Below are 17,201 nucleotides of genomic sequence, written 5' to 3'. Positions count from 1 at the left end.
GGAGAATGGAAGTGGAGAAGGGACAGCAGTGTGGTCGTCATCCTCGAGGGGCAATTTCTCGCTTTCTGTCTGTCTCTTCAGCGAATGCATGCGCCCTATAGCTAAAATCTCTCTTAAAAAAAAGAAAACAAAATTCAACTTTAAATAATAATTATACTCTTATCTACACCTTGGATATGAAGTGAGATTTAGAAATGTTCACCTGGCTTTCCTGTCTGTTCTTCCTCTCCCCAACCCACCCAAAACCAAATCAAAGCGAGACAGTTACTTACTTGTCAGATCATCTAACAGTTGGCACCTCAAATCAAAATACTCCATACACTGAGACAAAAGTCTAAAAAACAAGTAGTTCCAGTTACTGAAAAGAAGCTGACATGAAAATGAAAAGCACTTTTCTTGTAAGTTCATGAAACAATTGAGCAAGACAATTTTCCTAAACAAAAATAACTATTGTCGCATTAATTCAAATTCTACATTGTAGCAAAAAGTATATTAATAATTTTACTAATACAGATACAATACAGAAATAATAGCATAAAGAAGGAAACATTACTTCTTTCACTTTTTTATATAACATATGCACTGATGGCATACAAATTTGACTACACTCATTGATTACATTCAGTTAGTCGAAAGTCAACTAATACCTATGAAGTACTGCCAAATGCCTGGAACTATTTTAGGGGAACAGAATGAGAAAACAAGGGAGACAGAATACTAATAAAAACATATACATGTATGTCAAGAGATGATAAGTACTAAAAAGAACTAAAGCAGATTAAAAGGAAAAACAAGGAAATTATTTTTACAGGATGATCAAAGGAGCTTCTTCTATAAGTTAATGGCACAGATTTGAGAACCAGACACTGGTTTTAATCTCATCTCTACTACTTATAGCTAGGTGTCTACAGACACCTTATTTCACTTGTAACTCTCAGTTTCTAATTTCTAAAATGCGTATTACAGTATTAGAAAGAAACAAGGTACACATATACACAAACATACATTAGAGATTCAAGAATGAATTAACAATGAGGATAAACAATGAACCAAGAATTACAGTTATACTAAATGGAAATAAAACTGCCAAACTCATTTGGCCATTCTGAGAATGAAAAGATAAGCACATGTAAAGGATTACGAACTTTGGCAGAAGGTTTGGGAGAAAGTGATTAATAGACACAAGAATACATGTAAGCAACTGGAACAGGTTATGGAATGGTGTACTATAGCAGAATAAAAAGGTAAAAAACACTCAACATACACTTCAAAAACCCCAGTATAACTATTTAAAAAAAATTTTTTTTTTTTTTTGGAGAGGTTTTTGCTGTAGGGCACATGCACTCACCAGAAAGACAGAGAGAGACAGAGAGCTAGAAAGCGAGAAATACCCTCCCCCCCAAGGCAGAATGGTCACGCTGCAATCCCTTCTCCATTCTCCTCTTGGGATCTTGGGCACACGCGCACATGCCCCCCGGCGTGAGTTTAAGCCACTGGGTCCAGGACTTGAACTGCAGTTGGCTACAAGGGAGTTCAGCGACATAGCCATTACACTCACTGCTGGTCCCAGTATAACTATTATTGAATGTTCACAACATATTGTAATGTTCAAAGTTGAATAAAATGAATGTCTATATCCTTGATTATTATATGCTGTATGCACACTTAGCAAAACCATATTGTATACCATAAAGATGCACAACAATGAGATATAAACCAGAAATTGCAGTTAAAACTCCCAGTGTTTGCAGGCTGTGAGACACAGTTACTAGTCCACAGTAATGGCTATTAAGATGATCATATTAAGAGAAAACATGCACCAAATTCAGGCATAAAAAAAAGTTCTGTGACATAATTTTAAAATTATGCTAATACATACTCAAAGATTCAATCTTACATGAAAACAAACAGATCTATAATTCAACATGTTTTTAAAAAAGAGATTTTTTGAGAGTGGAAGTTTAAAATCTCACTTAATACTTTTTTGCTTCCGTCCCAAAGTTTCGAGGAAAATATTAAATCAAACTCTTAAAATTGGGCTTTATTTATTTATAGAGAGATTTTTGCTATTGGGTGCTATTGGGAGACAGAGAAAGTGAGAAATCACCCCCAAGGAGGGATGGCCATGCCGCAATCCCTTCTCACTCTTTTCTTGGGATTTTGAGCATGCAAGTACAAGTACCAGTGGGGACTTCAAAGGGTCCAGGACTTGAACCATGGTCAGCCATGGCGGAGTCTAGTGCCTTAACCACTACATCACCTGCTGACCCCCAAATCTGGTTTTATTAATTAAGCTGTCTTCCAACAAAGATCACCACCACAAATTTAACTCTTTAAACATTTCAGCTAAAAAAATAATTGGTCTTCATCTCTTTAGGAATTTTAACTAGGACAAGTTGGACTCCTAAAGTATAATATGTAAAGGTGCTGACCCCCAATTTTTTTCCTGTAGCTTTTAATTCAGATGTCTACTAGAGGAAAACTGAACACAGAACTAGGAAAAAACAGAACATCTAAGTAGACCTGTAACTGGCAAGGAGATGAAATTGGTAATCAAAAACCTCCCTTATTATTTGGGGACCAGGAGATGGCATAGTAGTTATGTCACTGGACTCCTATGTAGTTGACGGCAGTTCAAGTTCCACACCTAGTGGCTTAAAACTCATGCTGGGCACGTGTGCACGCATGCCCAAGATCCTGAGAAGAGAATGGAAGAGAAGGGACTGCAGTGTGGCCATCCCCCATGGAGGGTGATTTCTCGCCATCTCTCTGTCTCTCAGGTGAGCGCACACACCCTATAGCAAAAAATCTCTCTTAAAAGAAAAAACAAACAAAATCCTCCCAACAAAGAAAAGCCCAGGGGGCCGGCCATGGTGGGGGGGGCCATAGTGGTTAAGGGTGCTGGACTCCCACACAGCTGACTACAGTTCAAGTCTCAGACCTGGCGGCTTGCTTTCTCACTTTCCTTCTCTCTCTCTGGTCAAATTAAAATAAATAAATAAAGTTAAACAAATAAAGTTAAGTAAAATAATTCTTTAAAAAAAAAAGAAAAGGAAAGGAAAGCCCAGGACCAGAAGGTTTGGCTGGTGAAATCTATCAAACATTTAAAGAATAATAAACGCTAATCCCTCTCAAGTTCTTCTAAAAAACTGAAGAGGAGGTAATTCTTCCTAACTCACTCCATGAGATCAACATTACCCTGATACCAAAGCCAGACAAAACACTGTATCTCTTTTAAATGCTGATGAAAAAAATCCTCAAAAAAATACTAGCAAGCCAAATTTTGCAGTACATTTATACACTATGAACAAATAGGGTTGATTCTTGGAATGCAAAGATGGTCCAATAAATGAAAATCGATGCAATACCAAATTAACAGAAAGAGAGAAAAATGATCATCTTAACTGATGCAGAAAATTAGCAACATTTAATGTCTTTTCATGATAAAAACACCTAGCCAACCAGAAACTGAGAAACTACCTCAACATAATATAAAGGTCATAGATGAAAAATTCATAGAGCTAACAATATATTCAGTGATGAGAGACTGAAAGCGTTCCCCTTAAGAGCAAGAATACCTGCTCACCACTTGTGTTCAATACAATATTGAGTCTACCTGGGGCCAGAGGTGGTGTAGTGGTTAAGGTGTTGGACTCTCACATGGCCGACTGAGGTTTGAGTCTCAGACGTGGTGACTTGCTTTCTCATTCTCTCTCTATCTGTCTCTGGTGAGCACATTGAAGAATAATAATAATGATAAATAAAAATTTAAAAAGTCTATCCAGAGCAAATAGGAAAGAAAAAGAAAAAAAAAAGGCATCCAAATTTGGAAGGGAAAAATAAAATTATTTGTTTGCAGATGACATAGTATTATATATGGAAAACCCTAAAGAGTCTCAAAACAACAATAAAAAACAATTTTGCGAGCTGGTAGGTGGCGTGGTGATTAGGGGCACTGGAATCTCACATGGCCAACCATGGTTCGAGTCCCAGACCTGGTGGTTTGCTTTCTCACTTTCCCTCTCTCTTGTTCACTCTGTCCCTCTCTGGTCAAATTAAAAAATAAAAATAAAATAAGTAAATAAAGTAAAATAAAAGGATTCTAAAAAAAATTATGCAACCAGTAAATGAGCTAAAAAATGTTGCGGGATACAAAATCAACATCTAACAACAGTTGCATTTCTTGCACTAACAATGAACAAACTGAAAAACAAATAAATAAAATAATTAATTTACAATAGCATTGAACGAGATATACTTAGGAATAACTTAACCAAGGAAAGAGGCAAGCTCCTCTTTCTCGTTGGGGTAGGTGAAACAGGTGAGATGGGGTAGGAGTTGGGGGTTGACGGAGGAAAACAAAACCTGGTAGTATTTCTTCTACTTCCCCTGTATTGAATAGGGTAAAAAACACAGGACCCAAATGTTAGAAAAATCCTTTTGTCATCTCAATAATGTATGGTGGACTTTAAAGGAGAAGTACACCAATGATTATCCTTTTTTTTTTTTTTTTTGCATTAAGGTACATGTACTTGCCAGAGATAAAGTGAGGAATCACTCCCCTGGGGGATGGCCACACCAAAGCCCTTCTTCACCATTCTCTCTGGACTTTGGGCACATATGCACATGTGCTCAGCATAATTTTCAAGTTGTTTAGTCTGAGACTTGAACCATGGAATCAGGTATGTGGGATCCAGCACCTTAGCCACCATGCCATTTGTTGACTCAATTTTTTTTTTCTTTTAAGATTAAAAAACTAAAACAAGTCAGAAGCAGCCAAACTGCTGTAGCTGTAATATGGATGCCTAATGAATTTCCATTAAAATTCTCACAAGAATTGTCTTTGTTTGATGAGAGGAATGAGCAGGAACATTACTACGGTAAAGAGACTCCCTGATAAAGCTTTACTGGGTATTTTTCAGCTCTGGATTCAGCTAAGTTTCTCAAAACACTCTCATAATAAACAGATTAGATCATTTTTTGGCCTTCTATAAAGTCGACAAGCAAAATAACCTTAAGCATTCCCCCCAAATTGCTACCATGACTTTTGCTTTTGACCAGTCCACTTCTGCTTTGTTTGCCATTGCTTCCACTTGTTGGTAGCCATTGATTTTTGATTGTACTGTGTCTTCAGGATTGTACTGGTAAAGCCATGAGTCACCTCCTACTACAATTCTTCAAAGAAAGAGCTTTTCGACTTTATTACGTACCTCTGATTGACTCCTCTCATAATACTAGTTGGGGACCAGAGAGGCAGCTGTGCTGTGAGAATGACACCTAGGAGGAACTGATTCGGCTTCTGCACGTCTGGATGAGCTGACGTATCTGTCTGACTGAGAGTATACAGCTGATCACAGGCAACTCGGCGAATCTGAAATTCCAGGACGTAATTAGTGGCAAAGGGTATGTGTAGATCAAAGCTTTGAAACTTCTTAAAAAGTAGTTTTCCTCGGGGATCAGCAGGTGGCATGGTGGTTAAGGCACTGGACACTCCCACATTACCAACCAAGGTTCGAGTACTGGACCCAGTGGCTTTTTTTCTCACTTTCCCTTTCTTTCTCTCTTTCTCTCTCTCTCTCGGTAGTTAAGGCTCTGGACATGACTGGTCCCACATGACTGACTGTAGTTAAGAGTCCCAGACCCATTGGCTTTAAACACACCGGGCATATGTGCATGCATGCCCAAAATCCCAAGAAGAGAATGGAAGAAAAGAGATTGTGGTATGGCCATCCCCCTAGTGGGTGATTTCTCACTTTACCTTTCACTGTCTGTCTCTCTCTGGCAAACAGATGCACCCTATGGCAAAATAATAATAAGCATAACAACAACAACAATATAGACTATATAAAACTGTAATTATATTTTGGGCCAGCAGGTGGCGTGGTGATTAGGGGCACTGGAATCTCACATGGCCAACCATGGTTCGAGTCCCAGACCTGGTGGTTTGCTTTCTCACTTTCCCTCTCTCTTGTTCACTCTGTCCCTCTCTGGTCAAATTAAAAAATAAAAATAAAATAAGTAAATAAAGTAAAATAAAAGGATTCTAAAAAAAATTATGCAACCAGTAAATGAGCTAAAAAATGTTGCGGGATACAAAATCAACATCTAACAACAGTTGCATTTCTTGCACTAACAATGAACAAACTGAAAAACAAATAAATAAAATAATTAATTTACAATAGCATTGAACGAGATATACTTAGGAATAACTTAACCAAGGAAAGAGGCAAGCTCCTCTTTCTCGTTGGGGTAGGTGAAACAGGTGAGATGGGGTAGGAGTTGGGGGTTGACGGAGGAAAACAAAACCTGGTAGTATTTCTTCTACTTCCCCTGTATTGAATAGGGTAAAAAACACAGGACCCAAATGTTAGAAAAATCCTTTTGTCATCTCAATAATGTATGGTGGACTTTAAAGGAGAAGTACACCAATGATTATCCTTCCTTTTTTTTTTTTTTTGCATTAAGGTACATGTACTTGCCAGAGATAAAGTGAGGAATCACTCCCCTGGGGGATGGCCACACCAAAGCCCTTCTTCACCATTCTCTCTGGACTTTGGGCACATATGCACATGTGCTCAGCATAATTTTCAAGTTGTTTAGTCTGAGACTTGAACCATGGAATCAGGTATGTGGGATCCAGCACCTTAGCCACCATGCCATTTGTTGACTCAATTTTTTTTTTCTTTTAAGATTAAAAAACTAAAACAAGTCAGAAGCAGCCAAACTGCTGTAGCTGTAATATGGATGCCTAATGAATTTCCATTAAAATTCTCACAAGAATTGTCTTTGTTTGATGAGAGGAATGAGCAGGAACATTACTACGGTAAAGAGACTCCCTGATAAAGCTTTACTGGGTATTTTTCAGCTCTGGATTCAGCTAAGTTTCTCAAAACACTCTCATAATAAACAGATTAGATCATTTTTTGGCCTTCTATAAAGTCGACAAGCAAAATAACCTTAAGCATTCCCCCCAAATTGCTACCATGACTTTTGCTTTTGACCAGTCCACTTCTGCTTTGTTTGCCATTGCTTCCACTTGTTGGTAGCCATTGATTTTTGATTGTACTGTGTCTTCAGGATTGTACTGGTAAAGCCATGAGTCACCTCCTACTACAATTCTTCAAAGAAAGAGCTTTTCGACTTTATTACGTACCTCTGATTGACTCCTCTCATAATACTAGTTGGGGACCAGAGAGGCAGCTGTGCTGTGAGAATGACACCTAGGAGGAACTGATTCGGCTTCTGCACGTCTGGATGAGCTGACGTATCTGTCTGACTGAGAGTATACAGCTGATCACAGGCAACTCGGCGAATCTGAAATTCCAGGACGTAATTAGTGGCAAAGGGTATGTGTAGATCAAAGCTTTGAAACTTCTTAAAAAGTAGTTTTCCTCGGGGATCAGCAGGTGGCATGGTGGTTAAGGCACTGGACACTCCCACATTACCAACCAAGGTTCGAGTACTGGACCCAGTGGCTTTTTTTCTCACTTTCCCTTTCTTTCTCTCTTTCTCTCTCTCTCTCTCCTTTTCTCTCTCTCTGCATCTCTCTCTGGTGAAATTAAATGAATGAATAAAATTAAATAAAAAGTAATTCTTTTAAAAAAGTAGTTTTCCTAAAAGTTCATGGTATTCATTCAAGTTACGGAAGGATAGTACAAAAGTCTGAGATTTTTCAATTTTTTTTTTTTTTGGAGAGATTTTCACTGTAGGGCGCGTGCGCTCGCCAGACAGAGAGAGACATAGAGACAGAAAGCGAGAAATCACCCCCCAGGGGGGATGGTCACGCCGCAGTCCCTTCTCCTCCATTCTCCTCTCGGGATCCTGGGCACGCACGCACACACGCCCGGCGTGAGTTTTAAGCCACCGGGTCCGGGACACAAACTGCGGTCGACTACGTGGGAGTCCAGCGACATAGCCATTACGCTAACTGCTGGTTCCCGAGATTTTTCAATTTTTTTAATGGCAATATTTCCACTGAATAAAATAGGACTAATTAAAAATAAGTGTGGTTTGAGAACTGGTTTCCCAAATAATTCTATTACTCTTCTAAAATAGGTTTATAACTTATTACAAATATATTTTTTTAAAAAAGCTTTTCTTCAAGTGTTTGAAAATGAACTTTCAAGGTCATATAAGAGAGATCATAACCTCAGATGAAGCTGATCTTTCCTGATTCCGACCAACACCTTGATGCTTAATGCCAGCTGCCCTTGCGAGCTATGGATACAGAACACTGGCTGCAACAACAGTTTGTCACAACAAACATAAACTAATCACTGACACAAGTCTCATAGCTGAGGGTGGTACAGTCCAATTGGTGGCTCCTTTCAGAGTGGTCTGCAGCCCTGAACTTATGACTCACAAGTCCTAAATGCCATTCCTTCTGTGTTCTCCACAATGTCACAGGTATCTGAGAGAGCCCACGACATAACAGGACCTGAGGGTTTCTGTAAGCAATGTAAAACATCCTTACCTCAGCACTTGGTGATCCAAGCAGAATATCGATAATAAAGTCAGCAACACAAGGCAAGTTATAGAAAGATGCTAATATTAAGGAGAATTAGGGAGAAAAAAAAAGAACAAAGTAAGATAAAACATTTTCACAACTCTGAATATTTTGAGTTATTTCTTAATCTCGACCTAAGCGGAAATTCTTCTCTTCTGCCACTGGAGTCACAATTCAGGACCTTCTCTAACTGCGTCCATGGCTGTCCACTGACCACATGAGATTCTAAGGTGCTCAGAGCAAGAACCATGCCTTAGTCAGCTCTGTACCTGACATCTGAGCACACTGTTTACACGTGTCAGTTACAGAACAAATGTCTTGCCTTGATAAACTGTCGTCCTTGTGAATTATAAAATGTACTCTAAAATAAACTTAAAGATGATAAAAAACAAAAGCTTAGAGGGAATGGATAATTTTTTCATCCTGATTTGAAAATATCTCTAAATTAAACAATTCTAGAAAAATCAAACTAAGAGTATGGCATATGTTCAAAAGCCATTTTATAATGACTTATACTTCTTTTATGTAAACCTTCGAAAGCATTCTTGCTCAGAGTAAGTAATTTAGATCCTAGCAGGAATCAGAAATCAGCAATAACAGCTAAGTGTAGGGCCCCTGGTATTGGTACAGGTTTTAAAGTGGAGCTGCTAGGACTTCATTCCTGAATATTTATTGAGAGCCTACGACACATCAGGTAGTGTGTGGGTACTGGACTCGGCTGGGAACAAGATGGACAAAGGCCTCTAACCTCATGGAGCTTACAATCTAGTTGGGGAGATGACGATGAAAAAGATGCAAAGTAAGGAAATTACATTACATAGAAATAAATAAATAAAAATATAGAAACAAATAAGGTATGGAGTTTGTGTAGTGCAAGGGAAACTTAAATAAAGATGGCCAAGGAAATTCTTACTAGATTTTAAGTTTGCGTTTAAGCAAATACTTGTAGAAGATGAGGAAGAAGGAGCCCCGTGGATGACGGGGAAAGAACGTGACAAAGAGCGTGGACAGCCAGTGTGAGGGCCCCGAGGCAGAATGTGTCCTGGTGTCGAGGGAACAGCAAGGGGGCCAGAGTGGCTAAAGCACAGAGAGTGAACGTGAGAGCAGGAGAAGGTGAAAGCACAGAAGCATCAAGGAGGTGGACCGTGCTGGGCCTTGAAGGCCTTACTAAAGACTTGGCTTTTATACTCCAGGTGAGCCGAGAAGTCACTAGAAGGTTCTGAAGAAGGAGTGACAGAATCTGACTTGCATTTTGGAAGGGCCACTTTGGTTACTGTGTGGAGAATAAACTGCAAGGGCAGAAGCAGGGAGATCAGTGAGGGTCCTACTGCAACAATACAGGTAAGCAATGATGGCAGAGCAGGAGGGCAACAACAGTGAAGGCGGTCCTAAGGGGTGGATGCTAGACACAGTGTGAAAGAAGGCATGTGACAGGTTAAAAGTAGGATATGCAAAAAAGCCATCAAGGATGCCGTCAAGGTTTCTGGCCAGAGTAACAGGAAGAATGAAACTTCCCATAATTTGGGAAAACTCTCAGGTAATACAGGCAAGATCAGGTGGCTGGTTCTGGACATCTTAAGTTTGGGACATCTTATCAAAGTGGAGAGGTGAGGACAACGGTCCAGGTCACGGATCTCAATGTAGGTGTTAGCTGTCAGCATATCAGTGGAATGCAAGGCCATGAAACTGATGAGCTCACCAAGAAAAGGGTATACACAGAGAAGAGATGGCCAGGGGCTGGGGCTGGGGTGCTCTAATGCTACAGAGTATACAAAGAGAAGAGATGGCCAGGGGCTGGGGCTGGGGTGCTCTAATGCTACAGAGCATGCACAGAGGAGAGAGGACCAGGGGCTGGACCCTGGGGTGCTCTAATGCTACAGAGTATACACAGAGAACAGAGGACCAGGGGCTGGGGCTGGGGTGCTCTAATGCTACAGAGCATGCACAGAGGAGAGAGGACCAGGGGCTGGACCCTGGGGTGCTCTAATGCTACAGAGTATACACAGAGAAGAGAGGACCAGGGGCTGGGGCTGGGGTGCTCTAATGCTACAGAGTATACACAGAGGAGAGAGGACCAGGGGCTGGACCCTGGGGTGCTCTAATGCTACAGAGTATACACAGAGAAGAGAGGACCAGGGGCTGGACCCTGGGGTGCTCTAATGCTACAGAGTATACACAGAGAAGAGAGGACCAGGGGCTGGACCCTGGGGTGCTCTAATGCTACAGAGTATACACAGAGAAGAGAGGACCAGGGGCTGGACCCTGGGGTGCTCTAATGCTACAGAGTATACACAGAGAAGAGAGGACCAGGGGCTGGACCCTGGGGTGCTCTAATGCTACAGAGTATACACAGAGAAGAGAGGACCAGGGGCTGGACCCTGGGGTGCTCTAATGCTACAGAGTATACACAGAGAAGAGAGGACCAGGGGCTGGACCCTGGGGTGCTCTAATGCTACAGAGTATACACAGAGAAGAGAGGACCAGGGGCTGGACCCTGGGGTGCTCTAATGCTACAGAGTATACACAGAGAAGAGAGGACCAGGGGCTGGACCCTGGGGTGCTCTAATGCTACAGAGTATACACAGAGAAGAGAGGACCAGGGGCTGGACCCTGGGGTGCTCTAATGCTACAGAGTATACACAGAGAAGAGAGGACCAGGGGCTGGACCCTGGGGTGCTCTAATGCTACAGAGTATACACAGAGAAGAGAGGACCAGGGGCTGGGGCTGGGGTGCTCTAATGCTACAGAGTAGGATGGACCCCAGTTCACCAAAGCCAACGCTAAAGAAAAAAGGACAAATTTTTAATTTCATAATTTTGAATTCTGGAGTTATTATCAGAAACTGATGTATAATTCTAACTCTAGAATTTGTAAACTCGTTTGGTTGTTTTAATTCCTCTACTAGACAGTAAGCTCCTGGAGGGCAAGGCATACTGCCCTTGCAATACTCACTGTGGAACCTTGCATACAGAAGGTGCTCAATAAATACTTCTTTAGAATAGACTGCTGGTGCCCTACTCTCACCTGCCCTACATGCCAACTGCCCCTCCTTTTGATTTCTGATATAGGACCCTATCGGAAATTCCCAACAAAACCTGGCCATTCCCTCAGAGAGTCATCACCACTGGCCTCCTACATACCCAGTTGCTGGCTCCGAAGCTGCAGGCACGTTACAAGAAGAGACAATGCCTCTCCGGCAATCAGTGAGTCTTTGGTGGACACGGACTGCTGGCGGACACAGATTCCCGCGTGCAGGGCCACAGGCTCCCCTTCACTTCCAGAGCTGCAGTTGCTTCCTGGAATAGACAGACAGATGCTTACTGTGGACCTTACCAGAACTGGGCGGTGCTTCTGTGTCTCTGTAATGCACATTCCAGAATCCTTATGTGACATTAGGTAGTTCAAGAATGCATTTGGTTTAAGAAACAAGAGCGATTTAGGCACTGTTTTTAAAACACCCTACCTACTTTGTGCTTAAAACACATTTGCAGCACTCAAAATATGTTCACAAGGCAAAACTAATTTCAGGTGATAGAAGTTTAGAGTACTACTACTTTGGGGGCATGAAGGAACCTCCCTGGGATATTAGAAACGTTCCGTATTTTGTAACTTGATCTCGATGAGTTACATGCATATAGAAACTCTGCGCTTCGCATTTCTGCATTTTACCATATGTATGTCATCCTTTAAAAAACTTTGATTACGGGGGGATTTATACACACATAGAACGAATAGGAAAATCAAACAAAGCCAAGAAATAAAGCTATATGAAAACGCCTAATAGAAAGTAACCTGCTAAACTAAGGAAAGAACTGTATTCCAGATTGGAATTCTAGAGGAATTTATATTACGACCGATTACTGGTCTCGTGACACTTTCACACTCACTAAAGCCAAAGACTGCCAGATGTGGTTTTCCCCACATACTATGTGTGTTTATAAACACCTTTTTTCTTAAATGAAGCATGATGTGTGTAAATGTCCACCATGCAGATGACTCCCATAGCCCTTCTTGCCCAGGGTTCTAACCACCGCCCCATTTTAGTCAGTACCTGAACTGCTGAGTCTGTTCCGGATCCCAGCAGGAAACAGGGAGTTACTTTCTTTAATTGGCTGGCTACTCCCCACAAGGTCAAGTCGTCCTGCAGCTGCGGCCCATGACAATCTCATGAAACAAGCCACTGTAGAAGTGAAGTCACTTACTTCCATCGTCTAAAGAAGTAGGGGAAGAATGTTACAAGGAAAGAGGGTGCGTGAACACATTCTACCGATGTCTGTAACCTTCCTAGTAGTCTCGATGTTGTGACTGCTCCCTCCAAGATCATCCAGAACAACAGCCTTTTCATACAGCTCACACTCACCCTTTCTCTGTTACCTATAAAGCAGACTGTGACCTCCGCGCTCTGACTTCAGATCACCCTCTGCCAATCCTGCTGCTACTGGTCCTGCATACTTATGTCTCTCTTTATATAATCCGTACCTATTCAAGAAGTAGCTCCAAGACATCCTCCAACATAAAAGTCATCCATGATAGTCAAGGAAAGGAAATTATTAACAGGTGAAGGCAATGATTCCATTTACACTGAATGCCCACAGAACATTTTGTTTTTGCAGTTCTCCCACTGCACTTGTGAACTCTAAGCGAATTATAGCTACTTCTGCACTGGTGGTCTCTTTCTCACTAACGTTCCTTGAAGGCGATAGTCATGTCTTACTCAGTTTTATGCCTGCACAGCCTCCTCTCTCCAAGCAGGTCTTCTAAATAGGAGGTAATTCTTTCTGGAATACACAAATCACTTACTTGTATTGCAACTCGAGCTGCAGGGATGATTTCCTCAACCCTAATAGAGGACCTGTCAGATACTGATAACTGGCGATAGGATGACTTTTCTGGGGTACCACACAAGGACATCTGTCTGCTTGTCTGCCGGCTAACGTTTCGGAAAGGGCGGGAGGAAAGTGCTTCTATGCCATCTTTGGTGAGGTCTTCATCTAATAATGTAGGCATCGTCTGTCCAACAAGTAAGAATCTTAAAAAAGAAAAAGCTAAACTTACTCAAGGTCATGTCATTACTTAAAGTGATACAATTTGGGAAGAAAAATTAAGTCAAGTATTGCCTTATGAGACTAATGGAATATAGTCACATACCTTGCAAGTTGTAGACAGATGGAATAAACACCTTGCCTTGTCTCATAGTCTACTTCTGATGGGATGGAATCCCTCTGCATGACATTTACAACCAAACTTCAAAGAAAAGAAAAGAAAAAGGGACATTAAAGACTTCTATTTCTTTCATAAGAACTTTCCTGCAAGTAATTGTTCTTTAATGTCATCAATCATCTACAGCTTCTACAAGATTCTTACATATAAATGGACCATACATATTTCTATCACAGCGATTTACTAAGACACCTGCAACCCTTCTAGCTCATTTAGAAACAGACTCTTGGCTAAATCAAATAGCTACCCAAGACAATGTTCCAGAATGTCCCTTCTCGTTAATTGGTTTGAGTTTATTGAACAACTGCTATCTTGGTACCAGTAGAACTATCAATTAAAAAAAATTTCAGAATTGTTATATTCAATTGAGCTTGTTTTTCATATCCACTATACCCTATATTATTGCAAAAGTTTCCTAACTGTTCTCCTTGCTTCTACTCTGACCCTCCATCCTGGAAACATATTCTCAAAATATCAAACAAAATGATCCTTTAAAACTATAAATCTGATCATGGTCCATTGTCCATAATCTTCCAATGTCTTCCTACTTCCTATGCAGAAAAAAGGCAGAGTCTTTACTGGGGTGAGCTTACACAACCTCATCTCCTGTATTTCTGTAAGCTCATGTCCCACTAGTCTGCCTCACTCACTCTGCCCCAATCCCACTGGCCTCTTGTGGTCTTTGCAGATACCAGGCAGGTCCCCACCCAGATTATGCAATGGCTGCTCCTCTGGAAGGCTTTCCCCAGGTCTCGCTCCCTCATCTCCTTCAGGTCTTTCCGCATCAGGGAAATTGTTTTTGATCACCTGACTGAAAATGACAGCCCTCTCTATCCCTGCTTCTATTTTTCTCTACCACCATCATTACCAACTGACATACAGTATTACTCGTATATTGTTTGTCTCCCTGCCTAGGACATGATTTTTGGTCTAATCTACTTACTGCTGTATTCCCAGTGCTTAGAAAATAATGACTGGGGTACATGAATCACCTGCCATTCATAAGTAATCACAGCCCTATAAATGGCCAAGCAATTTAAAATGAGTATTTACTAAGAACTCTGCTATGATGCTGAACAAAGACTAAAACTACACATATGCACCAGAGCTTCCAGGTTGCTTAGGAATTCCTTTGGGCCCCATTCCCCTCGGTTCGAACCCTCTATTTCCTCAAGGTCCCTACCCAACTTCTCTTCCCTGCCAGCCCTCTAAACAGAAACACCTTCAACCAGCCTCCGTTCAGGCTTCAAGCTGGTCTTTGCTCCTTCCTTGCCCAAAGGAAATGGCATGCCTGCTTCTTTCTACAAGTCTCCTTTCAACTAATGTAGAACTCAGCCTTATCAATTAAGCTTTTTAAAATCTTTACTCTTCTCTCCTTCATTAGTCACCATTAATCAGCCTATAAAGAGAACCAAGTTACCTACAAGTAAAGTCAAAACAGAAAAGCAAACTTTCCTGTTAGTACTCCCTTCAATCTACTATCACCCCTTTTTTTTCACTCATCTGTAAGAAAAGGATTTCTATGAAATACTTACTGATTCTACTTTCCTACTTTACACTTGCCACTCAACTCTGTCAGCTGGCTTATTCCATAATGGCTTTTCTTACACATGGACACCATTCCAAATCCCGAAGGCCATCCTCCACTTTTCTCGTGAGCACCAGATCCAAATCATCCACTTCTCATGACTCTCGGGGACCTCATATACAACCAAAAGTAGCCCTCTTGCCTTCCTCCATTCATTTCATCTCCCTCCTGTTTATTTCTCATACTCACCATTCACCCGTTCTCCTGGGACAGAAACCATAGGCCATTTTCTAAATATCCCTACTCTATCCCAAACTAGTCATAAAGTCTTGCCGATTTATCTTACAAATGCCATTTGTCATCTCCTTTCCGGACCACTCTGGTGGCCCTTCGGAGTTCTCTACTTCATTCAGTTTCTCCACTGCTGCCAGAGTAACTGTTTTAGGTAATTCCTGGCTTTTAAAAAAAATGTCTGTTTTTCTTTTCATGGACTACAAGATAGTGTTCAAATTTCTCAATGCAACCTTTTTAAAAACAATTTTTTTTTCCTCTTCTTCCTTTGCTCTAGGCTCACCAGGCAACTGTGGTTCCGAAGACAGGCAATGTACCTTTATGCTTTCACTCATCCCACCCTCCACCCCGGGTGAGAGTACCTGACCCCTTCTTATTTACCTAGGGAGTTCCTACTTATTTCTCAATTTCCAGCTCGAAGGTCACTTTCTGTTAAGCATTTCCTAACATTATTATTATTATTTTTAAAGATTTTTTTTTTTTTTTTTGCCACATGTGTTCACCAGAGAGGGACAGAGATAGGATAAGGGAAAACCACCCCCTAGGGGATATGGCCATGCTGCATTCCCTTCTCCTCTATTCTCCTCTTGAGATTTTGGGCACCCAAGCCCAAGTGCCCATGTGATTTTCAAGCTGCTGGGTCCAGGACTTGAGCCATAGTCAGCCATGTGGGAGCCCAGTGCCTTAACCACCATGCCACCTCCTAGTCCTGTATTTCCTAATGTTATTACCCCAAGCAAGTTTAACCAAATTAACTGCGACTTTCTTGTCTTCCCCATCCCTAACACTTTTTATATGCCTTTGTTCTGATACGTAAAATACAGCTAGGCAGCTGTCTGTTACTCTTTGTTAAACATGACTCTCTTCAGGGCAGGAATAACATCTACTTTATCTTTGCGGCCCAAGAACAAATGCCTTGCAAAGTATGAATTTACTGGAAGTCAAATTCACCTTGCTTCAAACTGACATGGGACTCAAAAGAAACAGACACAACCTCCTCACCTCTACTCTTCTTGAGAAAATCGACTACTACCAGAGGGGAAACAGAAGTGCTTCTGTAAGCTTTTCAAATAATCAAGTCATAATGAACTGAAATACTCTAAAGGCCTGAAACAGCATTTATTTTTATCACAACTCTCATAATGCTTCATATGATATATCGTAGGAATAAGTTGAGTTTAGTGGGGGAATTAACTAAAATACTCATTTTTCTTTTCTTTTTTTTAGAAAGGTTTTGGCTATAGGGCACATGTTCTTGCTAGAAAGACAGAGAGAGAAAGAAAGACAGAAATTACAGAAATTACTCTGTCATTACAGATGGCCCATGCTGTAATCCCTTCTTCTCCATTCTTCTCTCGGGATCCTGGACACGCACGCACACATGCCCACTGTGAGTTTAAGCTGCCGGGTCCAGGACTTGAACCATGGTTGACAATGTGGAAGTCCAGCTATGTAACCATTATGCCATCTGCTGGTCCCAATAACTATTCATTTTCTGTAACTCATATACATGCATTAAAATGCTCACCTCAAACCCCCGGCTTTGAGGAAGTTCTCGCAGAAGGATTTTGCACAGCTTCTTGCCATGTCATCATCAGCTGTTGGCATGAGTTTAGAGCTGAGGACCTAGGAAACAGATAGGCGCAAGTCATCCCA

The 17,201-nt window shown here is 41.1% G+C and overlaps 1 protein-coding gene across 2 annotated transcripts in view; it reads right to left on the bottom strand.

The window, feature by feature from the left end:
• Positions 1-17,201, bottom strand: part of USP24 (ubiquitin specific peptidase 24) — a gene marked incomplete at its 5' end in the record, with an annotated part of 162,154 nt that overhangs the window by 58,318 nt on the left and 86,635 nt on the right. Inside the window, 8 exon segments of one of the 2 annotated variants that reach the window (XM_014586891.1) lie at positions 273-334; positions 7,154-7,314; positions 8,474-8,544; positions 11,647-11,802; positions 12,558-12,717; positions 13,307-13,535; positions 13,655-13,750; positions 17,074-17,171. In XM_014586891.1, coding sequence (XP_014442377.1) covers positions 273-334; positions 7,154-7,314; positions 8,474-8,544; positions 11,647-11,802; positions 12,558-12,717; positions 13,307-13,535; positions 13,655-13,750; positions 17,074-17,171 — 1,033 coding nt within the window. 2 annotated transcript variants of the gene reach the window in all.

The sequence above is a fragment of the Tupaia chinensis genome, unplaced genomic scaffold (genome assembly GCF_000334495.1).
Source record: "Tupaia chinensis unplaced genomic scaffold, TupChi_1.0 Scaffold000165_2, whole genome shotgun sequence".
In the NCBI taxonomy this organism is placed as follows: Eukaryota; Metazoa; Chordata; class Mammalia; order Scandentia; family Tupaiidae; genus Tupaia; species Tupaia belangeri.
This window is presented reverse-complemented; position numbering and strand designations above follow the sequence as displayed.